We start from the raw sequence: 15,127 nt of genomic DNA on the forward strand, positions 1-15,127 counted from the left end.
AGATTTTCTATTCGACAGCTTCAAAATTCTCAGTATATTCTTAATTTTTCTCATTAAAGAACTTATAGAAATTATATTAATATGCATGATTATTGTTTCCTCCTTTTTCCACCAAAATCATATGATACAAAGTTAATAGAGTTCAGATTTGCAATTAATTTCAGAGTGAAATGTGAACATTTGTTGTACACAATAAGTTTTCTTTACTATGAACATTTCTTGTGCTATTGTCTTAATTCATTGTGTGACAAATTCCTGCTAAAAACATTTTAATTTATGTTTTTCTTTTATGCTCATCTTAATCAGAGAAAGTTACAGACCAGAGACAAATTATAACATGCTAAGAAAAACTTCATAAGGTGGCGCTAAAAAGCGGGATGCACTGCTTCTGGAAAGTTCTGGCCACTTAAAAATTCTGCACAAAATGCTGCATGTGTTAGCAGAGCACATAGCAGAAGCTACAAGACAGGAAGCTTTTAGGTGATCACGTTTGCCTAAGTCAGCTGCATAATATAACACAAAATAGCTTTTGTCAGGGGAGGGGAGGTAGCTGCACAAGCAAACATATAAACATAAAGGGTAGGTACCAAGAGAGTCATGTTTCTCAAATACAGACGCCTGTGAGCCTTGTCCTGTGGAAAGGGGTTAAAGCTTTTAAATGAATTTGTGTGATTAATGAAAACGTAAAGAAAAACAGAAAAGAGAACAGAAAATGAATGTAAGACAAACAAAATTGTTGTAGCTCTATAGGAAAGATTGTGCTACCTCTAGTTCCCTCAGAATTCCTGACTGGCCACAGGTCTCTAAATCCTCCAGTGCCTGAGACCAGAAGTTTTCCTCCTGGTCAGTCTCCGTGTTGTCTGGAGCACCTGAAAAGCTGGATTTGCAAAGGGAAACTCAGTCAAATATACAAACAACATTCAGGCTTCGCTTTGCAATGTATCAGTCATACAAGTGTTACACACAGCAATTATAACAACAAAAAGTCAGTGTTATGCTGAGCAATACCGGCAATTGCTTCAATCACAAACCTCCGAGACAGGATGTGAATGCACTTTTCAATTAACATGACTGTCAAGAAAAGTTAAACAGAAGCCCCATAACTCAAGACAAAAGGGGGTTGTGAATCTGTCCAGGTGTTTGGACTGAGTGATGGAAGGCTTTTGCTGATCATTTGTTGTGTTTTATAGGGGTGTGTGTTGGCAAGGGGAGGGGGAGGGAGGGAGGGACTACATCTATACTGCATTATGGACCTGGTCCACAGCTCAATGTAAACCTCCATGTATAATTGCTAGACCCAGATCTCAGAGCCATGCTAACATGTCCCTACTGCACTACCCAGACCTTCCCATTTTGATCTGTGGCTTGAGCTACATCAACACTGCAAAATGACAGCTTAGGCATGTCTCATAATGGGACTTTGGTTCTGACTACCCCTCTCAGCAGGGTCCCAGGATGAGTTCTTAATTGCTTGCTGACCTGAGCAGGCTGATTTGTGTGTGGACAGAGGATTTGCATGGGCTCAAACATGAGTCAGAGCCCGGCCTTAATGTGCAGTGAAGGCATGCTCTAAAAGAGAAGGGAAAACATACTGAGGCAAAAAGCAAGAGAGCCAAGCTGCAGCCTGTCAGCACAGTGTGACTTTGGAAAAGGCTAGAGAGAGCTTTTGGGTCCAATGACGGGCAGAGAAGCTTAAGGCTGTTAGTTAAGACACAACTCCTTTTGTTCTTGATTTCACCTGTGTTCAGAGAACCAGGACTTTATGCATGCCTTGTAAATAAACAAGATGACTGCACCAAAGAGAACACCAAATTCCATCCATTTCTATTTCTAACGGAAACATTCCCATGACTCTGAACTCTGAGTAGCTGTCTAGATTGAAAAGAGGAAGCACTGCAATAAAAAGGTGAGAGTAAGTAGGATGCAAAAGGTCAGTCAGTCTTCCATACACTGGCAATTACTAGAGGGTGACTGGTTGTAGAAGAGGTGGATTTTGAGTAGTATTTTATAAGGCGGGATGAGAAGTAGAATCTAAGAACAATTAAAAGTAAATTTTCTCTTGTAGCAACTGGGACATCTCAATGAAAAAAATCTCGGAGAGGTAGATGTATTTGTTTTTAAAGATTATGAGTGGTCCTGTGGCACCTTAGAGACCAACCAAATATATATACAATCACAAGTCCTACAATTGACAGATACTATTTCTGCTGTTATATATATATATATATATATACACACACACACACACACACACACACACACACACACACACACACACAGAGGCAGTCCCCGGGTTACGTACAAGATAGGGACTGTAGGTTTGTTCTTAAGTTGAATTTGTATGTATACACACAGGCAGTCCCCGGGTTACGTACAAGATAGGGACTGTAGGTTTGTTCTTAAGTTGAATTTGTATGTAAGTCGGAACTGGTACATATTGTAGGGGAAACTCTACCCAAACATTTCTCCAGAGCTCAGTTTTATTCTCCCACACCTCACTTCCCTCAGTCCTTTATTCTCAAGCTGAGGTGTCTGCTGAGAAAAGCCGCTCCGCGTCTCCCTGGTCTTCTGGGGAAGGGGGGGGGGGCTCACTTCGCATCTCTCTGGTCTGCTGGGGGGGGGGGGTGCTAGCTTCCCGTCTCCCATGTCTGCTGGGGGGAAGCAGCTAGTGCGGGGTTGCCTCACCCCGTTTGTAAGTAGGGATCCGATGTAAGTCGGATCCATGTAACCCGGGGACTGCCTGTATATGTGTTTCTGTTATTTCCACTCCAATTAATCTGATGAAGTGGATTTTGCCCATGAAAGCTCATGATTCTATATATTTTGGTTAGTCTCTAAGGTGCCACAGGACCACTTGTAAATCTCAATTAAAGGTAGTGAACTAGGCATGCTTACAGTTAATAACTGATTGGCACGATGAAATATTTGTAATTAGGCTTTTCCACCCACAAATTTCCCTTGGGTAGGCAAAAAGCCCTCATGTCTGCAACTAATGTCTCCTTTTGGTTTGACTCACTATTGCTCACTCTGAGGTTGACCCTTTCCCCTTCCCACTCTACTACCTCTTTCCCCTCATTCTCACTCTCTCTCTCACCATTTTTCCTTGGGTACCTCCCTGGTCTTTCCATTGCAGCTTACTTTGAGTGGTTTCTTTGAAATGGCCCCTAATGCTCCCACTTTCTTCAGTGGTTTTGCCACATGTTCTCTCTCCTCTCCCCAGCTGCATTACACAATACAAAGCAGGCAGAAAAAGTAGCTTTTAGTGTTACCCAGGGGAGAGACAAAGAGCTTTTAGCTGGAAGCGGAGAGGGGCTAGAGCCCCATCCTTTCCTCTGATTGGCTGAAAGAATGGGCAAGTCCCTCAGAAAAGTCTGGTGATCCATTTATGAATCCCATCTGTAGTGGTATTGTCCATCTTCTAGATGCTGTCTTCAGATAATCTTTATTTTTATTTGTGCTGCAGGTCTCAGAGGATTTTCACATTAGGAAATAGCTTTTGTATGAAGTATAATTTTATTGATTATGCTTTTAAAGGACTGCTGGAAAATATTGTTTATTTTCTACACGTTATATGAATTTTTATTACCCAGATTCCTTGTTTATATATGATTTAATTTTTCAACCTGGTATTTAACCCTCCCCCAAACAGTAGATTTATCAAACCAACAATTACGTCTGGTCCAAGAAACAAAGGATGAGTTTGATAAGGGGCTAAATATGATTCTTTTGGTAAAAGAAAGCTATTAATTTAAAAACAACTGGGAGAGTAGAATAAGGTAGGAGGGGGGCTGCTTTACTAAATGTTTAATCTCAGAAGCCAGTGTTCAAGAAGCCTGATCTACTGTTTGCTCACGCCTCACAGTAGTCACCGTCTTGCTTTTTCACTTTTTCAGAATGCAAATATGGAATTAACTGTCTGTGATCTTCACCATTGGGACTGGATGTCTGACTAGCTGGCTGGTAGAAATATTAAGAAAGGTATTTCTATAGTTTAATGCCACTTATCACATGTGGAACAGCTTCAGTTAGAATGGATGAAATCTGACTATTACAACTCCAAGTAAAACAATTCAAAACCATGAGTTATTTCACTGTAGGTATGTAGAATACTAAGGCTCAGATTCTCAGTCAATGAAATTGAGGAACTCAGTGGGAGCAAGAGTCTTAAATATCATCACGGATCTGTGCCTAAAACTCCACACTTATTACACTTGTTGCATCCTTCTGATTAAGCACTAGTGAGCCTCATTGAGCACTAGTGAGTCCTTAGATTGAACCCCAGCGATGAAAGCGATAACATCATTTCTTTTTTTCCTGTTTTTAGGCTTTTTTGGTCACCTTCTGGAGAGGGAGGGAGACTTCTTTTCTACCATTTGAAGCCTACCACGGGTAAAGCACACAAGTTTTTTTTTTTTTTTTTTTTAACATTAACACCTAATGCTATGTCCTTTTATACACAGCAACTCACATTACTTACAAGCCTTGATTTCGGCTTCCGGGTATTTTTTTATGAATGTCACTGATCTACCCTAATAAATCTCATACAGCATGAAGTGGCATCCCAGTAGTACAAGAGGAGCTGAGAAAAGCTGAGTTATAAAAAGGTATTTTCATTCAAGGTGATCAGTGCTCATTTTCTAAAGAAAAATCACTGCAATTGTGCTGCAGTTGAAAATCTCACATAACTTTGCATTTGACTTACCCACTTGCTATTGGTCTGTCCCATTCATCATCACTCAGCCCTGTGTCATGAAAAGGATGGTTTCGTGGCCTACTGGGAGGGGACAAATTGCTTCTTTGCTTAGGACTCCTCCATTCATATGCATTGAAGCTGTATCCTGAAGCCTGATAGCTGGGACCTAAAAAAATAATCATATACTTGGGACTCTACAGATGTTCAAATAACTGAAACTGCGTATTTTAATAGATGTTCAGTAACGTGCACCCATCATTTATAAGCACACAACTGCTGGTAATATTTTATAGATATAATTGGATACTTAGATGTCTAAACTTCAGTCACAATTAATTGTGAGCAAAAAGAGAGGTCCTTTCAAACCAGTAGAAAACCAGATGTCAAATAGCCGCACTACAAATGAAAACAATTGTCCTTTGTGTCTTCACTCCTGCTCCCACTATACTATCCAGTACTGTTCATCTAGTATCTTTGACAAGAGTCACATTTTCTTGAATTTTTCAAGAAAAGCAAAGGAAAAAAAAGACAATGGAGTTACAATGTAAAAAAAGAACAGTCCACAGCAGTGCTGCCTGAAGCAACTTAAGATTAGACTGTTTATTGATTTTACATCTTTCATATTTTAGGGTATCCTTAAAAGCACTTTAAATTAACCAGGTCCTAGTGACAGTCAAAAGCGGCAGCCATTATGCATTCAGCTCCAGTTCACACAGAGACTTGGCCAGCAGCCCATATCACCTTGTACTCAGATCCTGTCATGTCTCAGAATGTGAACAGGATGGGATGGACTCAGTACTTGGATGGGAGGCCTCCCCCAAAAAGAGCACACAGGTGATATATGAAGCGTTCAATAGCTGGCACTATTCTCAGTCAGTACTGGACTAATATTCCGGCATAGCATTACAGAGCACTGTGCTGATACAGGGGATACAGCCCTTAAAAAATGGGATCTAATGATAGTTCTGATACATATAGAAGGGTTAACCTCACAGTCATGGCCAAATTCTCTCTCAGATAATTACATTCTACCTATCTAAATTCCCCCACTGCTTTACCACCTGCATTTGGAATAAGGTATTCATTATTTCTTATCCTCAGGTGATATCTGGTACTGTTATGCCTCACTGGTGGAGGAAGTGTTCCCTGTATACAGCCTGTGACCTAGTTGAAGCCAGGAAAGTTCTTTGGAATCTTTTGGGATGGAAGATTCTATAAAAATGTCTGATCATTCTAACTATAACTTGACTTATTGATGGAGGAGAAAAAGATTGGATCTGAGCTGCAGGATTAACCATACTCTTTTCGTACAGTTTTCTACTAAGGGACCGTTCGCTCCCATCTAAGAAGTAAATGGCAATAAACAGAACAGACCTGCCCCCTTAAATATCTTATTCTAAGAATGACATCTCTGCCCCCAAAAGGTTCTGGCCTAAAGGCTAGAATGCTACAGGCTGGGCCATTATGACAGCTATTGTCACTTTTGATGGCTGGGTTGAGCTCTCAGAGTGATCCTGCAGGTTAGAACTATTTTAGGTTCAGAAACTATTTACAGTTACAAAATTTCATAATTTTTGTCTGATAGAAGCAGAAATACAAGTGATGTGTCTGCAAGAAGCCATGTGTATGATGCATGTGCAGTTTACTGTCTAACTAAATTAGAGCTGCATAGTGAACATTTTGCTCTCCATAAGGGAAACAAAATGACAACACTACAGTGCATTCTGGCACACTGTCAACATAACCTGTTTGTTTTCCTGGACTGGAAAAGAACAGCATAAAATCTGGCTGCTTATAGTGCACCTTGTCATATTTGCCTCTAAATAAGATTTTAACCTCACAGCTACAACTGGATAGAAAATCTAGTCAAGGTAAATATCTACACAGGTTAAGTTAAATTTTTAATGAGATCATTAAAGATTAGATTTAAAACAACAAAATCAGAGCTATTCAGCTTAATGGTTGCTGTTGCATTTTACTACTATTACTGCTTTGCACTGATAAAGTAACTCCCAGCTCAGAAACTCCAAGTACTTTACAAACAATGAATTTAACCTCAATACCATTAAGAAATAGATCAGTATTACAATCCCCATTTAACATACAATGGAAGTCAAGGCATCAAAGATCACATAAGAAATGTATGGTAGAGCTAAGAATATAACCCATGTCTTCTAAGGGTACATCTACACTGCAAGTAGACACCACTGGCTGTCCCATGCCAACTGACTTGGGCTCCCAGGGCTCAAGTTAAAGGGCCATTTAATTGCATTGTAGATATTTTCTTGGGATGCAGGCTGAGATCTGGGGGCCCTTTCACCTGCCATCTGTCACTACTGACAACAGCCTCTCTCCATCCTCTTTGGAACTTCCCTTCAGGAAGTTGAAGGCTGCTATCAAATCCCCCTCACTCTTCGCTTCTGCAGACTAAACAGACCCAAGTCCCTCAGCCTCTCCTCATAAGTCATATGCTCCAGCCCCCTAATCATTTTGGTTGCCCTCCGCTGGACCCTCTCCAATGCGTCCACATCCTTTTTGTAGTGGGGGGCCCAGAACTGGACACAATACTCCAGATGCGGCCTCACCAAAGCCGAATAAAGGGGAATGATGACATCTCTGGATCTGTTGGCAATGCTCCTCTTAATGCAACCTAATATGCCATTAGCCTTCTTGGCTACAAGGTCACACTGTTGACTCATATCTAGCTTCTCATCCACTGTAACCCGCAGGTCCTTTTCTGCAGAACTACTACTTAACCGGTTGGTCCCCAGTTTGTAACTATGCTTGGGATTCTTCCGTCCCAAGTGCAGGACTCTACACTTGTCCTTGTTGAACCTCATCAGATTTCTTTTGGCCCAATCCTCCAATTTGTCTAAGTCATTCTGTACCCTATCTCTGCCCTTAAGCGTATCTACCTCTCCCCCCAGCTTAGTGTCATCCGCAAACTTGCTGAGGGTGCAATCCATCCCCTCATCCAGATCATTAATAAAGATATTGAACAAAACCGGTCCTAGAACCGAACCTTGGGGCACTCCGCTAAAAACCGACCGCCATCCTGACATCGAGCCATTGATCACTACCCACTGGGCCCGGCCTTCTAGTCATCTTTCTATCCATCTTACCGTCCATTTATCCAATCCACAATCCCTTAACTTGCTGGCAAGAATATTGTGGGAGACCGTATCAAAAGCCTTGCTAAAGTCAAGGTATATAACATCCACTGACTTCCCCATGTCCACCGAGCCAGTTACCTCATCATAGAAGCTAATCAGATTGGTCAGGCACGACTTGCCCTTTGTGAATCCATGCTGACTATTCCTAATCACTTTCCTCTCATCCAAGTGCCTCAATATGGACTCCTTAAGGATCCCTTCCATGATTTTTCCAGGAACCGAGGTAAGACTGACCGGCCTATAGTTCCCTGGATCATCCTTCTTCCCTTCGTCCGAGCTGGTTGGCTCAGGCCAGCTGTGGGTGTCTGTCTGCAGTGTAAAAATACCTGGAGTGTCAGGCCTGTGATTTAACCATTAGGACAATCTTTTAAAATCCAGTGCAATATATTCTGGATAGGCAGGGATCTCTGAACAGTGCATGATGTTACTGTAAACACTGGGACACTGATTCTAAACAACATCTGAGCTCTGTGTGGACACAGGGGACACTGGTGATCTAAGGAACAAACTGAGAGCAAACTGGGGCTACATAAAGGCAGGCGTCACAGATGCCTCTGAAATTAGGTTCCCCCAAGAACTTTAAACCAGTGGAGGATCAGCAAGTTTCCACTCTTCCTTATTGTTCTACCCGCATGCATCCTCAGATAGCCCTGATACCCTGCTGGCTTCCCTCTTAATAAGGGTTGAGAAGACTGATTTGCACAGAAGTTGGCAGACCAGTCCCTGTCACATTCACACCAGTTGCAGTCCGCTCCCATTAATATAAATGGTAATGGGATTCAGATATTGGCAATGGCATGCCACTTCTTAGTGTGTTTTTTTAAAAGAATGGTTCCAGCTGCAGGCAGATTTGTGAGGCTGCCGGCAGGGAAAGAAGTGCTGGGATGTGCCTTCCCTGGTGGGAGTGCCGCAAACCTGCCTGCAGCCAGTGCTGAGCCCATCCCGGCACTTCCATCTGGGGAGGCAGCCTGGCCAAGCTGTCTGAGCACAGGGAAGACCCAGAGGGAAGGGGTGAGGCTGAAGCCCACATGTCAGAGCTGTATGGTTCCCCTCTCTCTGCATTCTCCAGACTCCAATGTGCTTCAGAGGTGGGTGGGTCGGGGCTGCATACAAGGAAGGAAGCAAGGCCCAAACCCTGGAGAGTACAGGGCAATATTCAGTGCAGTCCATGGGTCCCCAGTGGCCCCACTCACTACAAAAAAGTCCAAGCACCTGAGCACAGCAGCAGCAGCAGCAGCAGGTTCCCCCCCCCCGTGTTGCCCTGTGTGCAGTCAGGTTTGTAAGGCTGCAGCCAGGAAGAATACATCAAAGCACTTTCATCCCAAGCCAGCCTTCTGCTTATTAGCAACTGCTGGGTAATAGCAATGCCGTGTTGGCCACCAAGAGGTTGTTAATAAACAGAAATCTATTATGGTCTCATGAATGAAACTGCATGTGGCTGTTTGGTACATTGCACTGAGCCTCCACACTTCACGTTTTAACCTCGGTAAGAGGAATTTTCTGCCTACATTTTGATGGAGAAGCTATTTTGTTGAGGAGCTTTGTTCATCGGCCACCCATGAAGAGGAGCAGTTGACTTCCTGGAGTCTGTCTGGAATCACATTCCCTCCAAACAGTGCAGCTATGGAGTTACTCAGCTATTCTTTAGGCCGAACAGCAGGCCTTAATGCACCCAGATGGTTTTGCTTGTGAGAATACGTGTGATATGGATTATTATGTAGGGGACACTCTGGCTGCCCCACGCTGGCACCTTAGCCAATGGTTCTAAGTATAGTGTCAGTCCATGTGGGGGAGAAACACTGCTACCAGCATTAAACCATTATAACCAATAAGAGAATTTTCTAGTGGTCATACCATAAGGTTTCCAAGACTCCTGAATTTCCTTAGTTTATATTTATGCCAAGAAAGGTTTGGAAAGGGAGCTAAACTCAGAAGTGACAGGTCAGGCAGAATAGAATTTAATAGAGATGGGTGGAGACTAGGGGCCAAGAGGATATGCACAGGATATACCAGTGCAAGGGTGGGCTGGTATTTCTGAGAGAGAAAGAGAAGGTTTACTTGTAGTTACCGGTTTAGGTTTGGAAGGTGAATCACACATAGCTGTTAATCTGCCTTTTGACAAGGAAATAATTGTTGTGGAAACAAGAGTCCCATGCTTTGCATACAACAAGCATTCTACTAATACTGAAAAATCTAGTCAGGGAATTGTGATTCCTTCATTTAATCCAGCTCCAAAACCTTTTCTTTGGCAATCTTAGCAGAGAGGAAGGGCCTCTTGGTCCTGACTCTGAACGAAGCTCTCATCTTCCCTCAGGACTAAATCCAAGCACATTGATGGGACAGCATAGGGTGTACACACTGTCACTGCCCGCACTGAACATGCACCATAACTAAACAGTGAATTCACTCCAGATCAGTTCTAAGGTGACAGAGCTGTCAATCTAGCATCTTTCATAGCACCATATTACCTTACAATTATCAGAAAACTAAAGAAAATATAAAAATCTTGATTCTATTAATCAGATCAAAGTGAGGAAGGAGCAGAAAGAGAGAGAGGAAGATAAAATTCCCTACTGTATCATCCCTAGAGATAAAATTCATCCCTACTGTAATTTCAGTGAAGTCAATGGGGTGAATTTGGCTTGAGTAGCAGTATCATATTTTTTTTCCAAAGAAAATGGAAATGTAATACAGGTTGTACCTCCCTTAACCAGGACTCTCTGGTCTGGCAACATCCATGGTTCCTGGACCACAGAGCCCAGGTATAGGGAGGTCAAGTTGTGGTTCAGGAGTGCAGGGGGGGGAGGAGGGGATGTCGGCAACTCAGCTGAGAGCCCCATGTGGGGTGGGGGGGACACAGAGGGTGTCACAGCGGAGAGTTCTGCCCCCTGTGGCTGCAGAGCTCCGGCCCCAGCTGCAGCCAGGGAGCTCCAGCCCCAGTCGCGGAGCTCAGGTCCAGCAGTGGCTGCAGAGCTCCAGCCCCAGCTGTGGTCCTTGGGGTCGGGCAGTGGCTGCAGATCTCTGGCCCCAGCGGTAGAACTCAGGGTCAGGCAGCAGTAGCTAGAGAACTGGCAGTAGTGCCAGGCTGGATCCCTAACATGGGGCAGGAATTCAGCATTGGCCATGTTGGGAAGGACCTCCGCTGGTCTGGCAAATCCACTCAATCAGAACCGGTCAAGTCCCGAGGGTGCCAGACGAGGGAGGTCTAACCTGTAATAAATTAACTACAAAATACAGAAAAGAGGGGTTATGAGCTAATGTCAAGAGACCCTTTTGTACAACAGAGAATTACGGCTAGGTTATGCACAATAAGAGCATAAATATATAAAAATTAAGTACAAGAAAAACCAGCAATCAATAGTTACATCAGCTACTTCTTGCCCTAATACTATTAGACAGGCGTCAACGAAAATTGTTAGAGAGAAAATGACAAGTGCTTCATTAAGCCAAACATAGATTAATTAAACATACACAGCTAACATAATCAGCAAAGATTTCAGTCTATCAAAGGCAACGTCCTGTCCCAATTCTCTCTACTGGGCAAAACACAGCAGACCAACTGATCTGACTGCCCATGCCCCAGAAACCCTTGATAGAAACGTAAAGATGAAGACGGAACTGAACAATTTTATGAAACCACAGGGGAGGAAGAAAATTCTCTTTGGGCTAGGGGATCTGTCTGTGAAAAGATGTACCAGTGCACACCAGTGATAGTACAGAAATAGTCATTTATAATACAGTCAAAGAAAACTTATAAAGATGTTTGAAAGCCTCTTTCTTCTTTTGTAAACCAGAGTATTAAAGAACTTCTTACATTTTCTATAACCCCCAAACCTATATACTTATATTAAGTAAACAGGCAAATATAGCTATAGAAGTTAGAGGGTAATACAAAGCCAGTTACTTCTTTAATTAAATAATCTCTTTAAATACAGTGATTACTTTGAGGGCTGAAAGTCTGACTCTAATGTCATGGGAATGATGGAAGAAACAAAAGAGTAACAAATCACTGAATAATCTCTTGTGTTCTCCTTTAGCAATTTACAATACATCTTCATTATAGTAATCTTAAAACAAATGAGAATGGGCCTCAGATGCTCAAATTAATGAGCATCTTCAGTGTGTTTTGTGCCCTGTATTAATCTAATCTTGAAGGGTAAACTCATTTAGCTGTGGACAAACTATGGATTGGGCCATTCAGACATTTGTAAAGCTAACGTAAGCTTGTTAATATATTGATAAATGCCTCACAACCCATCATAATGCCATGAAAGATTGAATTCAAGGCCGCATGAGTATAAGAAATAACACCAGCTATCAAGGTTTGTGGTTGAAATGAGACATGCACACTGTGAAGTACAAAGTTGAAAGTTGATGGGTAACATTTTCTCTAATGTGGGGAAAGGTGATTCATACATCTAATCACTTCCCTGTTAGGTGGTGGTTGAAACTGTTTCTTGTACCTTGGTTTCCAAAGTTGGTATCAATACCAGATCCATCCCAGGATTCTACTGCGCTGTCCACACTTGGAACGGTAGTAGAATAAATGTCTGAAAGTTTGCCTGGTTTCTGTGTAGAAGAGCTTTCATCTTCAGCATCACTCAGTTCACTTAAGTGACCAGATACGGAAAATTTCTTGGGGCTTGCAGCTAAATAGGGTTTAAAAACAAAATGATTATAGCCTCATTGCAAACTAAAAAGGTACTTGACCTTCCTTTCCCTTTGGACAAGAAACTTCCCAGGGTACATACATGTTCAAATGTTCTTTAAGATGTAGCAATACATTGCTTCAAGAGCATAAATGTAATTCTAGCCATACTCACCATCTGTCTGCTTCTTGATTTTCAAGGTGACAGTCTCTCCTGCCATCTGTAACAAATGTATGGCTTCACTCAAAGGTTTTCCTTTCAGACTGCTGCTATTTATTGCTAGGATGCGGTCTCCTATGTGAATTGCACCTGTCCTAAAGTATTAGAAATAAAACACTGAAAAGATCAACAGAAAAAACCCCAAGCAAAGCCAATTTCTTAGCATATATCTTGAGATACGCAAGTTATTTTCAATTGTTTCTTTTAATTTCACATGTGAGGTATTATTATTGGAACTACTTTTTATCAGTACATTTGCCACTAAGGTTGCACATGGTTCATTCCCCATGTATATATTTGCTTCTATGTTTCATTCATTTCTTGACCCTTCTGTCAAAGGTTTTGGTTACAATGACTATATTGTACTGGACCACCTTCCCATCAGGACATAAGGCCAAGGTTTTGAAAAATGACCAGTGATTTTGTGTCCCCAACTTGGGACACCTTAAAGGGGCCTGACGGTCAGAGGGTGGGTGCTCAGATATGCCTAAAAATCAGGCTCTGTTCAGACATCTCAAGTTAGGCACCTGAAATTTCCTTTTAAAAATCTTGACCTAAAATCACCCTGTCATTTCACACAGATTCTGAACATCTATGAGATGGTTATGGGTTTGAACACCATTAAATAAATAATATTTCCATAAAGCTATTACATTTAATACTGTTCTTACAAAATAGTAAATGTATAACTTGCATTAAAACTAAGTATTACTGGAAACTGGCTTGTTCACTAGATTTTGGAATGTTTCAATAAGATGCATTGCTCAAATATCTATTCGCTCTGGATATAATATGCAGATACATAGTAACTACCCTTAAAACATGCCAATTCTAGAAATAGATAAGGTAACTTCAATGTTTGCATTATTCCCTGTACAGCACTTACTGTAGGGAATGTTTAACATCCTTAATTAATGTGAACTAATTTCCAATCTTTTAATGGTGTCACTACACACATGTATAACCCATAAACAAATGCAGACTGTGTGTATATGTATGTACAATATACAATATGTGTGTATTTTATATTTTTACACACACACACACACACACACACACTCGTTTTTTAATTATTCCACTTTTCAAAAGAAGTTCATAAAACCTTCATGTGACGGAGGAATCTGGTTGGCAGAGCTTTCTTAGGTGATTTACAACAAGGTCAGCAGTCCTTATCACTCTAAGAAAATCCTGCTGTAGGTTCAATAACATCCTGATACAATATCCATGATACTGCAGAGTTTGGCAAAATTACAGGAGACATAAAACAATGACAAAGAGTGGTTACTGATAGTTTATCTTTTTTCAAAGATGTTGGGAAAATCAACACATTCTTAAGCAAGAAAAATCTAGTATGTCCATGTGAATGAAGGAAGAAATGAACTTCATAAGCAGAAGTGATACGAATAACTGTTTCATATTTACCTTTCAGCGAGTCCACCTTTGGTAAGACTTGAGATGATTATTGGATCAAAGGGCTCTTCTGTACCAGAAATTGTGATCCCAAGTGGACCACCATAACGCTTGAGCTCTACCGTGTAAATAATTGCTCCAGAACTCTCCTGTTCATCTGCAATAAATGCCAAGAGGACGCAATTGGTTTCTTATGAAAGAAGGAATGAAAAGAATAACACATTCAGACAAGTGACTGGAAATCAGACACAGCATCCTCAAAGGATTACAGTTTTTATTCACTTTTCCACTAGTTTATTTCATGAAACAAAAATAAGAGAACCTCTCATTCATTTTCCTTGTATGACCAAAAACCAGTCCCACTGTAGACAATGGCAGATCTCCCATTTATGTCAGTGGAACCGGGGTTTGATCCTTAAGTTTTAAATTCTTGATGTGTATTTATTCTATAAAAATATAATATCAAGGTTAATTAGTAGGGAGGAGACACTTTGCTGGGGGGAGGACCACAATAATTTTTCTGTTAATTGGAGTAGACAGTGGAAGGGTTAAAACAGGGAGGAGTTTGAGGTCATCACAGTCTTAACTGACAAAATGTTTCTTTGAGCTGAGCAACACTTATTTATTTTATTTAAAGAAAAATCTAATATCAGCTCAGTGTTTTCTAAGTGCATGTTTTGAGCCTCAAATATTGACATAATTAAAAATAATTCCTGGCTTCTTTGTATCAACAAACATCAAGCTAAGCAATAAATGGACTATGGTCATTTTCATGAAATCTTTTGTATTGCATTTTTTTGTCTTAGCACAGAGTCATCAGGGAATGAAGAGGAAAATTTTAGTGGGTGACCAAAAATGTAGTTCTCTACAATTTACCCAAAGGTGTCGCAACAAGAGAGCAATCAACTGTAATGCTTACAATTTGTCAGAGGAATGATTAAATCTTAAAACCTCAGATTATCTGAAAACCAAAATAACAAATG

General features: G+C 41.2%; 1 protein-coding gene across 14 annotated transcripts in view; it reads right to left on the reverse strand.

The window, feature by feature from the left end:
• Positions 1–15,127, reverse strand: part of GRIP1 (glutamate receptor interacting protein 1) — a 509,665-nt gene that overhangs the window by 12,880 nt on the left and 481,658 nt on the right. For 5 of the 14 annotated variants that reach the window (XM_075931263.2, XM_075931223.2, XM_075931287.2 and 2 more), the window contains 6 exons: positions 14,157–14,334; positions 12,690–12,829; positions 12,330–12,515; positions 4,703–4,859; positions 766–877; positions 588–632 (listed from right to left, as the gene is read on the reverse strand). In XM_075931263.2, the coding sequence (XP_075787378.1) occupies positions 588–632; positions 766–877; positions 4,703–4,859; positions 12,330–12,515; positions 12,690–12,829; positions 14,157–14,334 (818 nt within the window). The remainder of the gene's footprint in view (positions 1–587; positions 633–765; positions 878–4,702; positions 4,860–12,329; positions 12,516–12,689; positions 12,830–14,156; positions 14,335–15,127) is intronic. The other 9 variants (XM_075931239.2, XM_075931244.2, XM_075931300.2 and 6 more) reach the window with 3 other exon arrangements.

Source organism: Pelodiscus sinensis, chromosome 1, assembly GCF_052426305.1.
Source record: "Pelodiscus sinensis isolate ZL-2025 chromosome 1, ASM5242630v1, whole genome shotgun sequence".
Taxonomy (NCBI): Eukaryota; Metazoa; Chordata; order Testudines; family Trionychidae; genus Pelodiscus; species Pelodiscus sinensis.